At 32.5% G+C, this 22486-nt stretch overlaps 1 protein-coding gene across 1 annotated transcript; it reads left to right on the top strand.

Moving 5' to 3' along the window:
- The first annotated feature begins 3211 nt into the window (after positions 1-3211).
- On the top strand, positions 3212-5577 carry LOC130966882 (uncharacterized). The gene is made up of 3 exons (XM_057891706.1): positions 3212-3341; positions 3670-4665; positions 4751-5577. Exons 1-3 carry the CDS (start codon positions 3212-3214, stop codon positions 5575-5577), a joined length of 1953 nt encoding a protein of 650 aa, XP_057747689.1.
- Positions 5578-22486: the final 16909 nt, after the last annotated feature.

The following is a 22486-nucleotide window of genomic DNA, read 5'->3' as shown; positions in this document are numbered from 1 at the left end:
AGTTAATTTAGTAATTTAGAACATTAATTTTTTATTTTTTTATTTTATTAATATGTATGAAATTTAGAATTATTGAATTTTATATTTGCTTTGAAAAAATTTTATATTTCTACGGGTAGGGTAGGGTAGGATAGAGTTTAAAATTTTAGGGTTAGGATAGGATTAGAGTTGAGAGATTCTCAACCCGTAGATAGGATATGATAGAGTTTTAATAAAAATTTCATCCCACGGGTAGGGTTAGGGTAGAGTCCAAACCCTACCCTACCCTACCCATTGCCAACCCTACTCATATTCTAAAAAGAGTGACAAATATTTTATACAGACGACCTATATTAGTATTTGGTGGGTTCGTGCAATTTCAAACAATGTCCATAAATGATGACACAACTCTGTAAGAGATGTTCTTAATCTACTATCAAGTCCAATCAATGGTGTCTATAATTGAGCTGTATGTGGAGTTCGAACAATTACCTAATATGATTATAGAACCTGATCATGATTTCGATTGGGAGAGTTATAACAGTGAAATCAAAGAAGAATATGAAGGCAACTACGATTTTGTTAATTCCAATGCAGCAGACTGCTCCATTGAGTTAGACGTAGAGTACGTGGTTAATGCACTAGTAAGTAAGCACCATTCGAAGAGTTATCTTTCATGCGCACTTTGGATCTCGATACCATGAATGTTCCATAATTTTTAAAGTATGCCAATGTAGGTTTGTAGTCGTGAGCACCACATTAAATTAGTTATTTGAATATTATATTTGTATATTAATATATTGCACAGTCTAAATATGTTTAATTTGCAATGGTATTGCAGATCTATCTGTGGTCATAGATGATAAATTTGTCATAGGGATAGAATTTAATTCTAGAGAGGTCGTAATGATAAAGACAGTTAAAGATTATACTATTTACAGAAGTGTTGAATATTATCAGGTTTATGAATCTGAGCTGATTATTCTTTTTCTCCACTCAGATAGTTAATAACAATCTCTTTGACACAAATTATAAATTCAATATCTAGGCATTACACACAAAGTTTTATTTTTGCATATTACATCACTCTAGTTAACATATAAAAAAATAATTAGCAACACTTTATTTTTTATTAAAATTTAAAATTTAACTTTTGATATTAAAAATTTAGTTAAATATTAATTAAAAATAAAAATTTTATTAATCATATAATAGTATTTTTTCATGTCTATGGTAAAATTAATAATTAGAAAAAGACTATTACAAAATCTATTATAAAAATTAGAAAATCTTTTCTATTATGGCGTTAATAACGGTGGTAACATTTCTCGAGTTATAAGAAAATGTGATTTATTATTTAAAGTTTTGTTTATAGAGTACCTAATTAAAATAAGATGATGATTTCGAGTTATAATTTGTTAGGTTTTTTTTGTCGAAACTCTTTAATGATTAGGGTTCGGCATAAAATGTAGTTTTTATAGACACAAGATTAATCATGATATTAATTTTATAACCTTTTTTTTACTAATAATACTATAATCGTTTGGTCAGTAACGTAATAATAATTATCAGTGTTTTGTTATCCTAAAAACATATTTTAAATACTATAAAAAGAAATATTTGACTAGAATTATTACATTTTTTATATATTTATAATGCATTAAATATATTAAAAATTTAACAAAAAATTATTTATATATTATTAATATATATCTTTGAAAAATAAGTTAGTTAAACTCTAATTATCATTGAATTCATCAATTTTAATGAATAACAAATAAGATCGAATTATACCTCATCTTATATATTAAAAGTTATAGTTATCTTTGAATAATATCGGATCACTTTCAATAATCTTTTCCCAAGATTGATAGTGGTTCCTGTCTTCCTTATAATGCTCCTTCCTCAAAATATAACTATCATTGTTGCTGATGTTATTTTTCTGTCTAATTAAAACTTCTCGTTTACTTTGGAGAGGGAAAAGCGGGTCACTAAGGTTTTTTCTTAAAGCGAGGCACGAAAATAAATGCAAAGGAAAAGTGTATCCAGTTTCACTCTCCTTTTATTTGGTGAAATCATTCTTCTGTTCGAGAGAGAATGGACAAGCTGACATTTGAATCCTTTTTTTTTTTTTTTACCTCCTGGCATATATTGTCTAATTATTTTTTCGAGAGCACTATTTTTTGGCTGATTTTTTAACATATGATGCAGCGTTTGGTGTAACGCCCGGTTATGGACATGAGAGGTGTTTAACAGAGTTATGATGGCGATTAGTTGACGGACTGAAATCGGACGGTCCGATTTCGATCAGGGGTCAGGGGGCACAAATCGGACCGTCCGATTTGTGCGTGGTGAGGTCGCGTGCATGGTAATCGGACCGTGCGATTTCATTAGTGGGGAGATTTTAGTTTTTTTGGCCCAAGGAAATCGGCCCGACCGATTTTAGGCCTCATTCAAAAAGAGCACCAAATCGGACCCAGCGATTTCTGGGTTTCAAAATTTTTGGGCGGGCTTCTTAGTAATCAGACTGTCCGATTTTCTTGATCAAAAAATTTCGAAAGAGGATGCAAGCGGTCGGATGGTCCGATTTGAATGTGATATATATATATATATATATATATATATATATATATATATATATATATATGTTCCTTCTCAGGCTGAGCAGTTGAGCAGCTCATTTCATTTTCTTCTTCTCCGGTGTTACAAGTATCTAAACTTCTTATCTCCGGATCTCTTCTTTTAGTTTGTATATCTGCTCTTCTCTATTATCATGGATGATAGAGTAAGATTAAAAGTGTATTACCATGGTCAAATTTTATTACAAACATCAGAAGGAGTAAAGTTTGTGTGTGAAAATCCGTTGGATATTATTATTCCATTCACACTTTCATTTGAAGAATTAAAAGGTGTCATTTCTGAGAAGATAGATTCTCAAATATCTAGCAGAGTGTCGTGTGTTCTGTACAGATATCCTGTACCTATCTTTGGTGGGTTCGTGCAATTTCAAACGAAATACGTGACCGACGAAGCGAGCATGCAAGAAATGTTTTCAGTGTATCTTGAAAGTCGGTCGCGAATATCGTTCATCGAACTATATGTCGAGTTCGAGCAATCTGCAGTGGACCGAGACATTGAATTAGAAGATTACAACAGTGATAGTGAAGAAGAGTTCGAAAGTAACTACGAGGTTGTTGATCCGGGTGTAGACGAAGATTAAGCTGACGAGGCTATGGTGGCAGATGTGGCGGATGTGGCAAATGCACTAGCAAACCAGCAGCCTTTTGTGGAGCCGAGTTTCATGCGGTCGTTGGATTTGGAGGCTATGCATGAGCCGGAGTTTCCTCAATATGTAAATGCAGGTGAGCCATCAATTTAAATTAAGATTTGTTATAGTATGATTTGAGCATGAGGTTTGAGTTTATGAGAAACAGTAGAGACAACGGTAAATAGGCCAAATATAGCATGTAATAAGTTAGTCTTCTGTTTAGTAAGTCAGCCGGACCTGGCAGTTCAGCCGGACCAACCTGTTCAGGATAACTGACCGGTTCAGCCGGAACAACGGGTTCAGCCGGGCCGACCGGTTCAGCCGGGCCGACCGGTTTAGCCGGACCAACGACATCGTTCTGTGATTATTAGTTTATTAGATTATTACTTCTGACAACTCTAAAATTTTTGATGTGATTGCAGCAGAGCTTCCCCTTATGCCAGATGGCGAATTTACTGTGGGAATGGAGTTCAGTTCTAGGGAGGCAGTAATTAAGGCGATGAAAGATTATACAATCCGCAGAGGTGTAGATTATCGGGTGTATGAGTCAGAACCGACGACATTCTATGCTAAATGCACCCAGTATGGTGCAGGATGTGATTGGCTGATTAGGGTGACCAAAATGTCCAGAAAGTTCTGCTGGGAGATAAGGAGGTACAATGGAAGTCACACCTGTACTAGGGCCACCATTTCTCAAGATCATTCGAAGCTGGATTCCAACACAGTTGCAGAAGCAATAAAGCCATTGGTAGAAGTTGACCCGTCTATAAGGGTGAAATCAGTGATTGCGGAAGTACAGGCAAAGTTTAACTACACCATAAGTTATCGCAAAGCATGGTTGGCAAAACAGAAGGCAGTGGAGTCAATTTTCGGTGGGTGGGAAGCTTCGTACGAAGCCTTGCCAATATGGTTTGAGGCTATGTGTCACAAGGAGCCATCCGCAGTCGTTCATTTTGAAACGATGCCTGCGTATCAGGGAGATGACTTGGTTCCTAATATTCGTGTACTACACCGAGTCTTTTGGAGTTATTACCCTTGTATTAGAGCATTCAGACATTGCAAGCCAATAGTGCAGGTAGACGGAACTCATTTGTATGGAAAGTACAAGGGTTGTTTGTTGGTTGCAGTCTCACAGGATGGCAACAACAACATCGTGCCGATTGCATTTGCGATAGTTGAGGGAGAGACATCTGAGGCTTGGCACTTTTTTCTGAGTAACTTGAGACAGCATATTGTGACACGTGATGGTGTCGGCCTTATCTCCGATCGGAACGATTCCATTAGAGCTGCTATTGCTCGTAGTAATGGAGCTTGGTCTCCTCCAAGAGCATTCCACATGTTCTGTATCAGACACATAAAGTCCAACTTTCTCAGGAAATTCAAGGCTCCGTATCTGCAGAAACTAATCGTCAACATCGGTATGATAGTTATGATTACATTTACTCCTGAACTCAGTTATTATGATGAGCTTTTTTTAAACGTGGGTCTTTTTTGATTTGACAGGATACTCGCGAACAGTTCGCGAGTACGAGACACGTTATCAGCGTTTACGCGAGCGGGGTGAGGCTTATACTAACTGGTTGGATCGGATTCCGCGTGAGCAGTATGCGTTAGCGTTTGATGGGGGATATCGATGGGGTCACATGACAACCAATCTAGTGGAATGCATCAACTTGGTTCTGAAAGGGGCTCGCAATCTTCCAGTCACGGCACTTGTTAAGGCAACGTTTTACAGGCTTAATGAGTTGTTCACCTGGAAAAGAACCGAGGCCGAGGCTCGAATTAACACAGGACATGTGTTCTCTGAGCTTGTAACCTCCAAACTGCATGCGAATCAGCGGGCAGCGGGTAACATCCAAGTTAGTTGCTTTGACCGACAGAACGAGGTATTCGAAGTGCGTGAGTGTCCCAGTGGTGTGGAGTATGCAGTGGACCTCCGTCGTCAACGGTGTGACTGTGGTGAATTCCAAGTGGACCGGGTTCCGTGTCGACATGTGTTTGCTTGTTGTGCAAACCAACAGCTGGATTGGCAATTGTATGTGCATGATGTCTACAAGATGGACCAGGTTCGACGAGTGTATAGGGCTAGGTTTAGGCCCCTCGGGAATCCCACAACATGGTCTGTTTATCATGGACCTCGATTCGTAGGTAATCCATTCCTTAGACGGGTGTCTAAAGGTCGGCCAAGGATGACCCGTTTTTTGAATGAGATGGACACTCGGATGTTTCGTGCTCCTAGGCGATGTAAGCAGTGCGGGGCCGAGGGCCACAGTCGTAGTAGATGTCGTCAACGTGGTGGTGCAGGTAATCCGGATGCGACAACCCAATAGGGCTCCAGTTATAGTGTGACTTTCAATATTTTATGTATGGTATGAATTTCATATGTGACTTTATTGTATGACTTTCATATGTGACCTTATTGTATGACTTTCATATGTGACCTTAATGTGAGTCGAACACCTAAAACATAAATAAGTCATACAATACAAATAACTAAATCCAAGACATGAACCATAAACGAGTCCAACACATTCTACTTAAACAAGTCCACTAAATGCACAAGTCCAACACCTGATAGATACATAATAAATACGATACAAATAACTAAATCCAAGACATGAACCATAAATGAGTCCAACACATTCTACTTAAACAGGTCCACTAAATGCACAAGTCCAACACCTGATAGATACATAATAAATACGATACAAATAACTAAATCCAAGACATGAACCATAAATGAGTCCAACACATTGTACTTAAACAAGTCCACTAAATGCATAAGTCCAACACCTGATAGATACATAAGTCATACGATACAAATAACTAAATCCAAGACGTGAATAACTCCAACATCATTTTCTCATTGCCCATTTTACATCTTTGACCAATTTCTTGCATTTCTTTCTAACCTTTTTAAAAGCAGATGGGGTATACCGATTGGCGCTCCGACGAGGGGGGTCAGCTCTAAGGTTGTATCCTTTTCCTTTTTCACCAGTGGGTGTACCTAACCAACTCAATTAATAAATATACAAAGTAACAATATACAAATTCGACCACCAAATAACCAAGTCAACTAATCAACTCAAATAATCAATATACAACTAATCCGATAAACAACTAATCAAATCAATAAATTCGACCACCAACTAATCAAGTCAACTAATCAACTCATATAATCAATAACCAAATCCAATCAGGTAACAAATTCTTTTACCTGCAGTAGGCGCTGAACCATCATCCAGACCATCACCCCCATCATCTTCATCATCACCATCCTCTTCATCTTCATCGTCATCCTCATCATCATCCTCATCCTCATCCTCATCCCCATCTAGATGGTCAACCAGATAGTCATCATTGTCCTCATCAACTGGCTGGTAGCTCTCTAGAATGAGATTCATCAGAACACGGCGTGAATTTCCACTCTGTATGATCCCCCTCGTGGCATCATCACTCATACTTGAGTCAACAGAAATCCTACCTCCGAAAGTACCAGACGAAGTGATCTGTCGAGGTCTCGCATCCAATGAAAATCTACCTGGAGCAATCCCACTCGGTTGGGCCATCTGGTCGGTGGGAATGTTTCTATATGCTGGGTATGAGTAACCTGACACAGGAGCCATGAATCCAAGCAACTGGCTAAATGAACCATGTTCACCTGATTCTTGGTGCGGGACATTCCAGTACTGCTGGTGAACTGGAATACTCAAGTAATCCGCAGAATGCGTATCAGGGATGTATGGACTGAACTGCTCAGGCTCTTGTTGTGCATGTGTCTGTGAGGGGGGCGGTGGTGGTGGCGGTGGTTGTTCTTGTTGATTCTCCTGGTTAATCATAGGATCACCGTGCTGATTCTCTTCCGGTCTGAGCTGTGACAGATGCAAGTGGTCACCATATGTAAGTCGGTACCAATGCAAGTAGATATCTGACTGATGCTGTGATGGCACCGTGTCTTGAACAAGAACATGACTATACCGGTTCATCCAATGCATAACCCAGACTGAGTGGGTTCCAAACCAATCTTGATTCTTCGGACCTGTTAGAACTTGGCCGTGTGCTTCACCTAGGTCACGCTCTTGTTGAGGAACGCCTTGAGTCAAGCCAAATTGCCTCCTCAGCCTATCAGATGCATGCCACTCAATACATTCAAAAGATATAAGCGGAACTGTGGCACTCCAAATAGCCGAATGCTGACGGATGTCAGCAGGAATCACGTCTGGATCGGTCCGACCTATTGCATAAGGCTCCCAAACAAATTGCACACATTATGCAAGTAACCGAGGATTACACAATGAATAATAATACGGCTAATTGAAAACAACTACGTATTTATTACAACAGACCTGTCCTTCTTGCAGAGCATCCAGGTTTCCCCTAAGGTGCTCAAGTTTCCTCAATCTGTAAGGCCAATTCTCACGTTCCCAGTTATGCCACCTAACATCATGCAATTCGTTAATATACATTTATCAACTCAATTTAAGATACACTATTATAAAGCGTTTAGTAATTAAATTTACCTATTTGCAATCGGAAAGATTCGAGGATTGCTAGGAATTGGCGCAAGGAACGGTAGGCGGATCCAAGCCCAGGCAAGCAAGAGTGTCAACGGACCCTCAATCTCCTTACAGTCGACACGAGTTGCCCTACACAAAGCTCTGTACAGGTGTGCCAGGCATGCCGAACCCCAACTGAACTGTATTATCCCAGCAAAGTTACGGAGTAATGGGAGAAACTTCCAGTGCACCCTTGCTCCAGACTTATCTCCAAACATAACGATTCCAAACAATAACATTATCTGGCACTTCACGTACCTCTGAATCTGGATATCATCAACCAACACTAACCGATCCTTCAATGCTCGAAACCACGTCAACTTGATGAAACTTCCCCTACAGTCTGCCTGCCTAGGTGCAACACCAAACTGATCCATGCATTCAGCCTCTAACGCCTCATAACTACTCAGTGTCGGTCTCGTAACTGGCAAACCATTCGTTGGAAGACCATAAATTAACGCCACATCCTCCAGTGTCACAGCACACTCACCAACCGGAAAATGGAAGCTGTGAGTCTCGGGGCGCCATCTCTCAATCAGAGCATTAACCAATGCCGCCTGACATTGGACAACTCCAATCTGTGAAACATAATAAAAGCCAGTGTCCCGCAAAAACCCTCCACTATTGGATTGTACCGATCCGGCGGCATGTAGTGGTCACATTGCAACATTCTAGATCCCTAAACAAAAATAATAATATTAATAAATTAACAAATCAAACTTAAAAGAATCGAATTTTCATTATCAAATAATCAGCCACACATAAGAATCAATAAATATATTAATAACAACAATACAATACAATACTTTATACAAGTAACTATTATATTATCTACTAATACTCAAATAACTAACTACTCTATTTTATTCTATTCTAACAGCAAACATACAATAATAAATCAATCACTAACCCTTCATTAATTATTTATATTAAACTTATAACATAAATAATTAATTCAACAATTTTTAATTCATAATATTTATTTACGAACGACTACTAATACAATATTAAGTAACTACAAAAAAATTATTTATTACTAACAATTAAAACTACTTAACTTATTTATATTCACACGTACAGCACATTAGCACTACTATATGTATTCTATTCTACTGATAGTTAAATTAAACGCTACTAGCAGTAATAATTATTATTATTACAATAAGCGTTATAACAATTATATTAATATTACTTATTCTATTTATTTATCATACATCCAAAATTTTATAATAACCGTATTATTATTAACAATATTATTATTGCAATTATTCTATTAATAACAATAATTAATTTATTATTATAATGTAATATCTGAACAATATTAATACCCAATAATCTCTAATATCATTTTAATTGAACTCAAATATCTAAATATTATTACTCCACTAATTCCTAACATTATCATTATAATAAACTATTACTAATCTCTAACATTATAATTATTATTTTAACTAAAATACAAAATTTTGGATTAGAAACTTACATAATTAGGATGATCAAGATAATTAGCAATATGGAGTTCTAGACGATTCACATCTTTTATTTTTCTTCTTTTAGGCATACTTTCTGTGTGATCCAATTTTTTTGAGCTCAAACCTTCAACAATGGAGTGAACTACCGTGGCTTGGGGGTGGGGTATATGGGAGAAGAGAAATGGAACAAAGTGAAAGTAAAATGGGAAAGGGAAAGTGAAACTGGCTTAAGGGAGCTCGGGTGGTTGGGATTTGATCATCTTTGCTGGACCAACGTGCATGCGCGACACGTGGCTGGGGGGGGGGGGGGGGCGCAAATCGAACCGTCCGATTTGCGTACCTGCCCAGCCTAAAATCGGACCATCCGATTTCAGCTCCTCAAAACGGACCGTCCGATTTCTTCGATCCTGGCCGTCACACTCCGGTTATGCACCATGCAGCCCTATATCGTTGTTATACACCACTTCTCCCCCAATATTAAAAAAAAAGTGCTATTTTTACTCAATAAAATAGGCTCATTTTTTTAATATAAAATTTGTTAGTGAAATACATACTAAAAATGAGTTAAAGGGATATAATTGCAAGCCATATGTTATTACTAGCAGAAGATTCGTGCAACGTACAGGTTGAAATTTTTTGTTTCTTCTTTTAGATTTATTTTTTCAGTGTTCTTAGATTGTCATTTTTTACGTTAATAAAAAATACTTTTGTTATTCAATTCTTAACTAAATGTAATAGATTTATTTACTCTATCACCACTTAATACATAAGTATTTTTTCTAACTCTTCATTGTTTGTATAAGTATCATTGCTTTTCAAAACATTAATTTTGATGAGCACAACTTAGAATTGGCTATAGAAATTCTGTCTCACAGAACATTGTATCTTGTTCAACTTCATAAATTATGCAACAACAAATACAACTTAAAAATATAAACAATATAATTAAGAAGATTAACATAAATAAGAACCAAAACCAATATAATTAAAGAAAATTTCATACACATACGCAAGTCGCTAATTTATTGACCTAAGATCTCAAATGCAAGTAATTCTCCTAACACAACTAACTCCGTCAATTCTAGTAACTCCACCGCAAATAACACTTTGAAACCAGTGTACTCGGATACCGATATAAAAAGGAAAAAAGAATAGTTAATTCATATATACAGGAAAGATATCCGAAAAAATCCTAATAAATTACAAATGATCAGATATAATTGATATAAGACCAAAGAAAAAGGACAAAATATTTACCTTAATTTTTTGGGAGAACTGCTTCTTCCAAACTACCTGTTAGAAATGCATGCATCAATTCCGCAAGTCATATACTAAAAATTCTTAATTAGAACATAAACTCCACTCTTTACTAATAAAGTTACAACTGAAATTGTAGGTTACTCAAATAAAAGGAAACATTTGAATTTAGAATTTCAGCAAGTAAAATGTTAACAGAATGTCTAAGTCCAGCCAACTTACAACAACCCAATTCGAGAAAACTACAACACCATATCTTTAACACAAAAAAACTAAATCACACATTGTAACTAAACATTCTAGGCAAATCACATTAGCAACAACTGGATCTGATCTTAAATATTCATAGATGATGATGCCTCCTCATTATCATTCCAAATTTCATCTATACTCCTAGAAAAGGCATCTTCAAGTTTTTGCTTTGTAGATCTTGATACATCACGGTATGGGGATGCCAATCTCTTGTTACAAATAATTTCATTCACCACACGAACAGATTTGTGCTAAGAAATAAGACAATAAAAATAAAATCTGTTAAATTTACTGAAATTTAATAAAAGAAGAAATACTTAAGCAATAAAGAACCAGTTCTACAAAAACGCGATATCAAAGAATAATGGTCAGAAATACAACATAGAGATAAAAACTTACAGCATATAATATTGAACCAGAAATATGTAAAACATGGTCTTCAATAGAAGATTTGAAGCCGAAATAATAACACACTAATTATACATGTTTTGATAGAGAAGACAATATCATTGTTACGCATAATACTAAAAAAGTGAACAAACACTTATTAAAAAATATCTTGGAAGTCAATAGAGAAAACTAAACTAACCGCATTCAAAACACGATTCTCAACACGTTCAATAAGATTTAACATAAACTCATGTGTAAAAACTTTAAAAATATTATACGCAGGGCATATTGTGTCACTCTCAACGGGCTGAGGATCAACCATGAATACCAATTTTTTTCTATCAATTTGTACAAAAAATCGGATGCATCCAAGTGAAATTTTTCATTCTGACAATAGAAGAATAGAGAAATCAATATCTGTATATACAGAGAAAAAAAGAATAGAATATCAAACCCAAAAAATCAAAGACACAGAAAAAGAACAAATTAAAGAGTAATAACAATACACATGACGTATCTTTAAGATACAAATTAAGGAAACCATCAATTGATATCACACCAGAGAGAATTTTACAGAATTTTTTACTTTTAATCACAATAATTTTTTTACATTAAATGAATAAAGATATATCATTTAACAGGTAGAAATATAAGAGATAAAGAGTTTCAGTCTAGAGAACATGGTGAAAAAAAAAAAGCAGAACATCAACATTATTAATTTATTGAATTAAATCTCCAATAAGAAATACAACATCAATAATTCAAAGATTAGAAACTAACTTAGCATCATAAATAAAATTAAAATAAATGTCTTATTTTCTAATAAAGTTAAGAATATGACCTGCAAAACATAAAATTTTTTTAAAATAAAAATACCACTAACAAAAAAAAAAGAACACACACACAACCAACTCCTAAATACATTACCGATTCCAAGAGAAACAACTCACTCATCAGTTTTAGATTACAAATAATAAATAACTAAATGTTAAACATATTCAACTAAAATTCAAGTGGGGTATAATAACACAGATAAGAATAAATTTCTCACTAAATTTATTTCAATATTAGTTATAAAAAATATAGATTTTCAGTATTACTTATAGCACCATATGAAATAAATGAGTTGTTATCAAAACCCATATCTGAATAGTTCACAATTTTTAGATAAATTATACGCATCAATGTAACAAATAAATAATAAATTAATCTCGTTTAGAAGTAACTCGTGAAGAAGCTAACCAAGATAAAGGAGCCATCATCTCTTAAAACCTCAGAATATTTTCACCCTATTAAGCGTTGCACATCTCCATCATGGAGAATTAATGCATTGCAACCACCAGCGTGATTAACATAAACTTTTACTTTGTATCTACAATAACAAAATAACAGTAAAGATATTTTAAAATAATCCAAAAGTCCTAAACTAACCCAAAAATCTACTAATTAAACAATATATAAATAGAAATGAACATAGTTCAAAAGATAACCTCAAAGCTCCATCAGAACAATGTGTCAAACAACGGTGACAAAAGAGCTTAGATTGGTTGGTATCTATTTTTTCACCACACAAACAAACTGAGTACCACCAGTTCCTATCATTAGAGATAGATATAACTGTACCAGCCAACAGAACACAAAGATCCTACAATTTGTTGAATTTTATGATCCAAAAGAAACGAAAGAAACATGAAAAAAAAATAATTAAATTGAATCCAAACAGCATGCTTAATATCATTTATATTTATACAAAATCAATCTAAACTATTTTGTACTGGCTTTGTAAGGTTATAGCAGCACCCAAAGCCTCCATATCAATTTCAATAGATTTCATGTTGTCAGAAGTAACTGAGATTCTACTACCAAGAGATGATATTTCATCATGAGGTTGCGAATTTTGAATGACATCCTCATAAATCGGTGAAAATACAGTTGGTGGGAGAAGTCTCTACACAAAATGTTAATTGATCAAGATAGAAATAAAAAAGGAAAAACAAAAAAGCATGATAACTATATGTCTTTAAAAGAACAAAAGATCAATTCACGGTAAACAAAGTCCAAAGTAAAAGTATGGAATGGAACTACTAACACTGGAAACAGGATCTGTCTTAAATTTGATTACAATCACATGATCATCAGAACAGTTGATTACTTTAAATGTCCCAACATTTGGTCTATTTCCAACTTTTTTCTGGTCTACTTTAAACACAACTTCCTTTCCAATTATATCATCAAAGAATGGTGGATAAGGGATTGCATACACAACCTACAATTAACCAGAAAAGTATAAAATAAAAATGAAATCAACTAAAATAAATGAATGTCACTCAAAAGACCAAATATCATTAATAAATGAAAAAGTATAAAATATGTGTTTTGGTATTATGAAATATATATCTATACCGAGTGCTTAGCATCAAAATCCCGAAGAACTTCAATGAGCTTTTTCCTGAATAAAAGCGCTGCGAAACGATCATGCAAAACAAATCTAGCACTTCCAGTAGCATTCTCAACATCTACTAAAACCTTGTACCTAAATTAAGACATAAAATAATTATAAGATATTTTAACAATAAACTAATTTCACATATAAATTATATAACATATGATATTTCTTAGAAGTAAATCGGACATACTTCTTCACAACATTCTTTATTTTCCTTCGACATTCGAAACAACTGAAATGACTTCTACAAAACTCCAAAGGATAACCACAGACACATGAGTAGTACCACCAATCAAAATTATTGCATATACTTTTAATCTTAGCAACAACATTGAAGAAACCATCCTATACCACAAATATTAAATTAGAAATAATTACAATGATGATCAACACAAAAACAAAATTTTAAAGAAAGACAACTATAATGAGCAAAGTTACACATAGTTTACAACAATCCTAAAAATGTCAAATTAAGTTCCACTAACCGCATCATTTTTTCTTAATTCCTTAATACTTATATTCATAGAGAGATTGACAAAATCATCATCGACATCAGCAACAATAAATTCATTACCAAGGGTGATAGAGTCAATGAAATATGACTCCAAAGGATCCAATCTACATATTTTATAATCACAAAAAAGTTACTAAATACCAACATTAATGTCAATATACACAAAATACAAAACACCAATTAGAAGAAAAATTGATGCTCACCTAGTAATAAAGCATACAACCTCTGGAATATCAGGATTGATCATGATTTTGCTACAATCTATTACATTCTGAACTACAATCTTTCCTATCATTGGTAAAATAAAAATAATCAAAATCAATATATTATTTTTTTGTGAAAAAAATAACATCAAAATAAACTTTATCATCTGAAAACAATATTAATTGAAGTCATAAAATTAAATATTATTATCAATAGTATATTAATAAGCGCATAAACCTCTCTAACAATTCTTTTTTGACTGAGTTTATACTCAAAATATCGTATTTATCATATGCTCCAGAGTTTCTAATCTTTCTATTATCTTTGTTTTTAATTTTGGGACTATTCATTTATAATTAGATTGACATTAATTAAAATATTAACTTTATTCACACATTATAATAACCTACTAATTTTTTTATAAAACTTATGTAAATCAGGTGTAACTTAAATATTTGAAGCCATATGTTTAGTACTGAAATTCTTTATGAAACAACGAATTCTAAAAGAAAATTCAGAATACCTTCATAAATCTTGACCATGACAGATTGGAGTAAAATGATTGGCGGTTGCGAGACAGCATTCATAAGAGCCAACCGCATCTTTATTAAAAAATCTCCAAATAAATTACAAGTGAAATATAAGAGCTACAATATGATGTGTTCAACATAAGTACTAACTAATTTGTTTATTAATAGACTCCATAAATACGGACATATAAAGAATGAAAAAATCCAAATCAGATACTAAAAATCGCAACAAATAATAAACAATCAAATAAAATTCTAACCCATTTGAATACAACTGGATGAGAACTAATTTAAACTTTTTTCATCGTCAAGTTCAACATCAGAATAGTCACGAACACTTATCAGGAAATCCATGACATCTGATCACATCAAACAAAAAGAGATGAACACACAACGATGATTTATAACATACATATCCATTTTATTTGTGATTAGAGTACATTTAAGATAGTAATCATAATTATACCGATCAAGTATATTGAATCTTGTTCCATTTGAAGAACACTTTCAACAGTTTCTAATGAATATGAAGCCTCTGAAAACTGAACATCAGAAATTGGAATAACCTCCGTGTCAAATCGAAAAAGCAACTTATATCGATGCTTTACAACTTTTGCTGCACCAATATTCGGAACTACCGTGAATCGAGATATAGAATACAACTCTCTTTCTTTGAGAATTTTTCGGAATTGATTAATGACCTCCTTCTTCAAAGTACATTGTATCTTGTTCAACTTCATAAATCACATGACAACAAACACAATTTACAAATTTAAACAATAAAGTCAGTAGCATACTGTGTCTTGTTCACATGCAAACACAATACTATCACCATTAATAAGAAAGATTGAAGATTAAAATATGTTAGGAGTTTCAACTTAAAAATTTACATATGTATTAACCATGTAAAAAACGGAATAAACATTTAAATATTCATAAGACCACAATAAATATAATTTGTTAAAAATAATAAGTTAGTTTCCTAATTTGATTCCATTTAATTTTTAAAAATAAAAATGAGATTAAGTACAAATTTAATTGAAGGTACAACTCAAGCCACCACCGCCACCATTCATGGATCCTAGTGTTGCGAAATCCATAAGATTTTTTTGTAGTAAACCACACAAGCTGCGTTCTGTTTCACTTTATTGGATAAGTGATATGTTTTTATGAATGATTGTATTTTATATATATGGGATAACCGTCCAAGCAGTTGGAAAATTAAACTACATTTAGATTTGCTTCCTCGAGTGTCTTGTAAAGCGTACAAAAACCAACTATTGATGTAATCATATTAAAATTTAATTGAGAATAAATTATTATTTTTGTCTCTTAAATAGTTTAATTCTTTTGATAAAATAGATTTTAAAAGAATAATATATTAGTTTTCTAATTAAAATTGTAATAAACTATTATTTGTTTCTTATATAGTTTAATTCTTTTGATAAAATTGCTTTTTTAAAAAAATGGTATATTAGTTTTTCTAATTTAAATTGTACCGGTTTACAAAAAAATGCACTATCTTCTAATAACTAACAAATAATTTATATATTCATTCCAATTTTTCTTAAAAATATTATTCGAAGTTTTTTTAATTGATTGCCATTGGCAAAAGAAAAAAAATGGTTAGCATAAAATTACTAATTATAAAAGATAGAAAACTTTATTTTTAAATAAATTTACAAAAAATCGCTTCAAAATATGAGTGAATTTTTTTAAACATAAAAACAAATTTGTTCCTTTCACACTAATCTATAAATAATGTAACACACTCCAATTTTTAAGAAAGGTTGTTTAACTTCATAAATTATGTGGCACAAAATACAATATAAAATGATAAACTACATAGTCCAAAACATAAAGCTTGGTTAGCAGTTGAACTTTTTATACAACTTGTTAAACTCAACTACTTTTAAGAAAGTGCACACAAATTGATTAAGTTAAAATCACAATTGTTCAATTATTTTAAAAAACTTTTAGGATTTTCTAACTCCAAGTTAAATATCCAAAGTATACACCCAAACTTTTGACAAAAAACAAAAAAGAACATTCAAACCTTTTAATGAGAAAATATAAAAAACTGAAATTTTAGACCATGTCTTTTCACTAAATAGGCAATATCCAATTCAAGTGACTAATTGAAGAAACTAAATTTTCTTTAAACTGATTTGAACACACAGACTACACTTTTACGCTATTCCAATTACTTTATCATTTTTATCCTAGAATAAAATCCACAAACAACACAGGAAAGTTGAGAACAAAGAACGAAATAAAAGTTCTGCATCTTCGAACCGAACATAAAAGGTAGAAATAATATACCAAAACTCAGAACAAATTATACAGAAAATTCAGACTTTATTATGGGTAAACTTTCACTTGAGAAACTATAAAACATGTCATTGCACTAAATGAGTATGTCATTTGCAAAAATCACTAAATGAGAACTACCACAGCATGTGAGATAAGAAACTAAATAAAGTTACATAGAATAGCAAATATAAAATTTAAAGAGAATCAGAAATTAAGCAAATAATGAGACTAAGTAGTGTTAGTATTGAAGTATTCAGATGCATGTATACATGTGGTTGGATCATTTCAATTTATGGTCCCCTAAACCCTAGGAGAAATTTGCTGGGTAAAATCTGATAAAATTATAGATGTTTTTGAGGCATGGTGCCACCAAATTGTGGTTAGATGCGAAAAAAGACGGTGAATTAATCTATGATTTACTATTATCTGGATTACTTGGAGAATCAGGAACCAAAAATTCTTTGAAGATAAACAAATACAGGATAATGAAGTTTGGGAAGAAATCATTACCATTGGAAGGAATGGAAGAGGTGCAAACAACCAAGTGTAGGAGCTAAGAAAATTGTAAAGAAAAGCCGGAAGATGGAAGCTGGGGTCAAGGGAGAAAAGAAAATAGAATTTATTGGTGTTATATGCAGAATTCATCAATGATAAAAATGTAACATGAGTGGGAGATCTTCTTATAAATGCTGAAAATATATTAATGTGCTTCTTGTCTAATGTTATTAATAAAGGAAACTTAGTAGAAGCTGAAATTGAAAGCATTAAAGATTTAGTGATAATAAGAACAAATAATTTGATGGTGCAGTGGGCGTTGAAGAAGGATATTAGGAGCTGGACATACAACTTTCAAAGAAAAAAAAAATTCTTGAACCTGTTACAATTCAAGCAAACTAATGCAAAGGAATTTAAACACATGGACAAGTCTAATAAACAGGGCACTACAAAGAATTATGTAGCAAGTTATTAGGCGCTAATACTCCTGAAGTTGAGAGTGGTTGTGCTGCTCATTCGATGCTAGCAGCTGCATAGCAATCAAGACTATATCGTTTTTGTCAGTAATTATTTCCTATGTGTACATGAGTTGTGTTCTTTTGAATTTGCTAAAGTTAGTGCTTAGGAGGAGAATTGACATATCAAATTATCAATCCTTCAGGTTTTGTAGCATGGTTTGTGGAGAGCATTAGTCCTAACTTTTGATTGAGATTTATAGGCTTAGATGCAGATAGATTTTGCTCTAATCTTGCTTTTACATTTATAATCAAAGTAGAATTTCTTGAATTAGTTTCTAAAATCTTTGTAACACTTTTCTTAGATGTTTCATAGGCAGTTTAGTTCATCTTCTATAGTTGTTAGTTAGTTAGTGTTGAAGCACAAGGATTCCATAGTATACACTCCAACTTGTATTCAATAAGCTCTGACAATTTCAACCAAAGTTTTATGAAGATATTTATTTAGAAGTATCACTTTGTAGCATAGAAAAAAATATTTGACCAAAGTGTCATTGGTGTAAATGTTGAAGTTTGATAAATTGAGCTTAGAAATTCAGAATCAAACTCTGCTTTCCTGTGGGGAAGATCTAAGATATATTCATGTTTAGGATTTGCTTGGTTGAGGGTAAAATTGGGTGGAGAATTCTGTATATTTTATACATTAAGTTTATCTATGAAAATTTTGACTTCATTTTTACCCCACAATTAAAAATATCCTTAAGGGCTTAGAAAAAGCTCAAGCAACAAAATAACTTGCTAGATAGAAAAAAGGCTGATTTGTTTGCTTCATATAACTATTACTTTTTGACTGACTATATATTCCATCAATGGCTGCCTTTTGATTGATGAAATTGTAAGGATTAGAATCATACATGACCTATTTGCTCAGCTTTATATTACTAAACTTTTTTTCTAACCATTTTAACCACAGGCTTGAACCAATCTAGATCATGAATCATGAGCAAAATTTGCACAATCAAGCTTGTGCTCTGTCATTGGATTCATAAAGCATAGTTTGCAAAACTCAGTATTTCTGTTGAAGTTCTGATTCTACTCATTCTGAAAACTGTTTTCCTTCAAATGCACAACATCTCAAGCATTGGCATATTCTAGAGTGACACACAAAGTTAAACGAAAATTCAACTCAAGTAAGAACACATTAAATAAGCACTGTGCTATCCGAAAAACACATTAAAACTAAACCACCATGATTGATTGTCTAGTTCTCTTGAATCCATGCCTTTGTAGAATAAAAAAATAAAGTAATAAATAGCAAAATTTCAATTATCAATAGATTCCAAAGACCAACACAAGTTAAACAAAGCAAGTGATCAACATATCCATGTATTTGTATTAAATAACATGTTTGAAAGAATGACAAATGAAGAAAGTCACAGAAAAATTGCTAAAGATAGAACTGTGTACTAATACGACAGATATATAGTATTAAATATAGCTTTCAAATTATTCACATAGACATTCTATCAAGCAGTATTCATGCATTAATTTACACAGATAAGATTATGCATACCAAACAATTAAGAAAGACCTCATACCAATAACAAAAAAAAATGGAATCATAAAACTGTGAATTATAATTTTCCACCTTTCACATAGCTTCTTCTAATGTTGAAAAACCTTCTATTGAAATATCTGATTCAACTCAAAACAAAACAAAATTAAATAGACTGAATCTGCACCAGAGAGTAAACTTGAAAAATTAAACAAAATTCTGAAAACATATATAATAACTCAGATTAAAAAATGTCTCAAAACATATATAACAACTCACTGATTTATCCATGACCATAATATGAAGAAAAGCAGGTTCGTCAGTCTCCTCTCTGGGATCACATAAACTCCACATCCTGATCACCCTAATGGTTATTTTCCAATACTCTTTCCAAGAAGTGATGTTACGAAGGCATTGTTGTGAATCGGTTGACACCACACAAATCTCATTTGTTGCATCCATCGCCAGAACCAGCACAAAAAATGAAAGGATATACCCAATGTTGAATAATAATTTAGAGAAGAAAGAGCATACAAAAAGAAACTCTTTTTCTGGGACCAATAAAGCAATTTGAAAAATCAGAAATAACAAATTCTAATAACATTCAAAATCAATGAAATGAAAACCCTAATACACCTACTCCAAAAGAATTTCGACTAAAGTACAACCAGTAGATATTAGAATCATCATGATCAACAGCAACCCTAAGGAATAGCTATTCGAATCCATCAGTCACTTCCACATAAAAAAATGACTCAGTTAGATACAAATTCACGGTAAAGAAGTAGAAGATGTTACAATTACCGATTTGATAGGCAACTACAAATCTAAATAGAGTATATGTGTAGTGAATCGTACTGTTCTCGTGATTGCTAACAGGAAACATTCGTCAAATCAATGAAAAATCCTATGCATGTTCTGACAGAAGATCTTCACCATGTCACCATCATATGGGAAAGAGAAGCTCTTCATCACCGCCATCATCGGAACCCAAGAAACACTGCAGCAGGAAAATATATCGTCATTGAGCGACATGGAATGGAGAGCCTAAGAAGACCTGTTGAGCGACATGAAATGGACAACCAACGCTCCCTTCATATAGCGGGTAGCTTTTACATGTCTACGAAAGAGATGTTGAGTGACATGAAATGGAGAGCCTGGGAAGGAGAAGAAAAAGTAAAATAGAATAACTGTGGAAAATGGGTTTATAGGGATGAGGCAAATTGGAAGGATATCGAGAATGGGTGAGGATTTCACATAATGATTTTATCTTGGAAGAGAGATTTTTCTATCACATCAACATTTCCCTATTCAATTAAAACTAAAATATTACAAAAAAATAAAAAAGAATAGTCTAACATTCTATTCGTTATAGAATTGAATTGCATTACTTAAATTTCAATTGGAAATAAAATAAAATTTAATGATAAAACGAATTAATAAAATTTTAGGTTTAAATTAAATTTCAGTATTTAAAATATTTATAAAATAAATTAAAATTTTTTAACAAATAACTTCATCTTTTATTAATATAATATAATTTTTAAATAATAAATATATTTATTTATTAAAGAATATGAAATTATTTAAATACATCTAAAAATGTTAAGAGTTAATTTTTTTAAAAGTAGGTGTGCACCAATTTTTACGAAATAATTTTTTTAAGAGTATTTGTTACATCTAATAATCTAAACACATCTAAAAATTTAAATAACTTAAATTTCAGTATGTGTGCACTATTCTTTAAGAGTTAATTTTTTTTATATACAAAAAACAAATAGATACGATACAATTTAAACAAAAGAATATCTAAGTAACTTAGATCATAAATCTATAACATAAAACTATAAGAAATTTTTTTGAATAAAACTTAAATTTTAAATATATTAATAAAAAATTTACAACTAACTCTTACAAAAAAATAAATTATTTACTAATGAATAAAAAAATCATCAACTCATTAAAAAATGATATTATAGAAATATATAATGAACATTTTAAAAAAATAGCTAATAGATATTATTCGACATAAAAAACCTAACAATAAAAGCCTCTTTAAAAAACGTATATAACAATTAAAGAGTTTTTAGCAAATAAGTTTTAAGCTTAAAATAAATCATTTTTTTATATAGAAGATGTAATACCCTACCATATAGAGTCTTATGCTTAAGTTATAATTCAGAGATGGCAAGGTATTACGACCTCTAAAATAAAAATTTAGTACGTATAGTAGTATGAATGATGTTTATAACTAGGAGCCTTTGAAGAAAAGGGGTACAACAAGACTCAAAATCAGGAATATCAAGACTCAAAATCCGGTTGGGAAGATAACCGGTCCGAGCATAACAATATATACATATAATAAGATAAGGAAACCCCAAAGGAAACCCAAAGGAACACAAATACAGAAAACCTATTCTCCAAACCTCCTATAAGAGGAGTCATCACAGTATGTATTATTTAATGGAGATAAAAGTATCCAAGAGAAAACATAAAACCAAGACAGAGTCCCGAGAACAAAAGATCTTCGCTAATCCAGAAGTCTCCAGCATGCCTGAGCGAGAAACCCTACGTCCTGCATCTGAAAACCACAAAATCCGCATGGGTGAGAACTAGAGGTTTCCAACATGGTAACTGATGAGCGGATAATTTAAACGCTTTTTGGCATTGTTTTTAGTATGTTTTTAGTATGATTTAGTTAGTTTTTAGTATATTTTTAGTAGTTTTTAATTAAAATTCACTTTTCTGGACTTTACTATGAGTTTGTGTGTTTTTCTGTGATTTCAGGTATTTTCTGGCT

The sequence above is a fragment of the Arachis stenosperma genome, chromosome 3 (genome assembly GCF_014773155.1).
Source record: "Arachis stenosperma cultivar V10309 chromosome 3, arast.V10309.gnm1.PFL2, whole genome shotgun sequence".
Lineage (NCBI taxonomy): Eukaryota > Viridiplantae > Streptophyta > Magnoliopsida > Fabales > Fabaceae > Arachis > Arachis stenosperma.
Note: the sequence above shows the minus strand (reverse complement) of the source record. Positions and strands in the feature narration are given on the sequence as shown.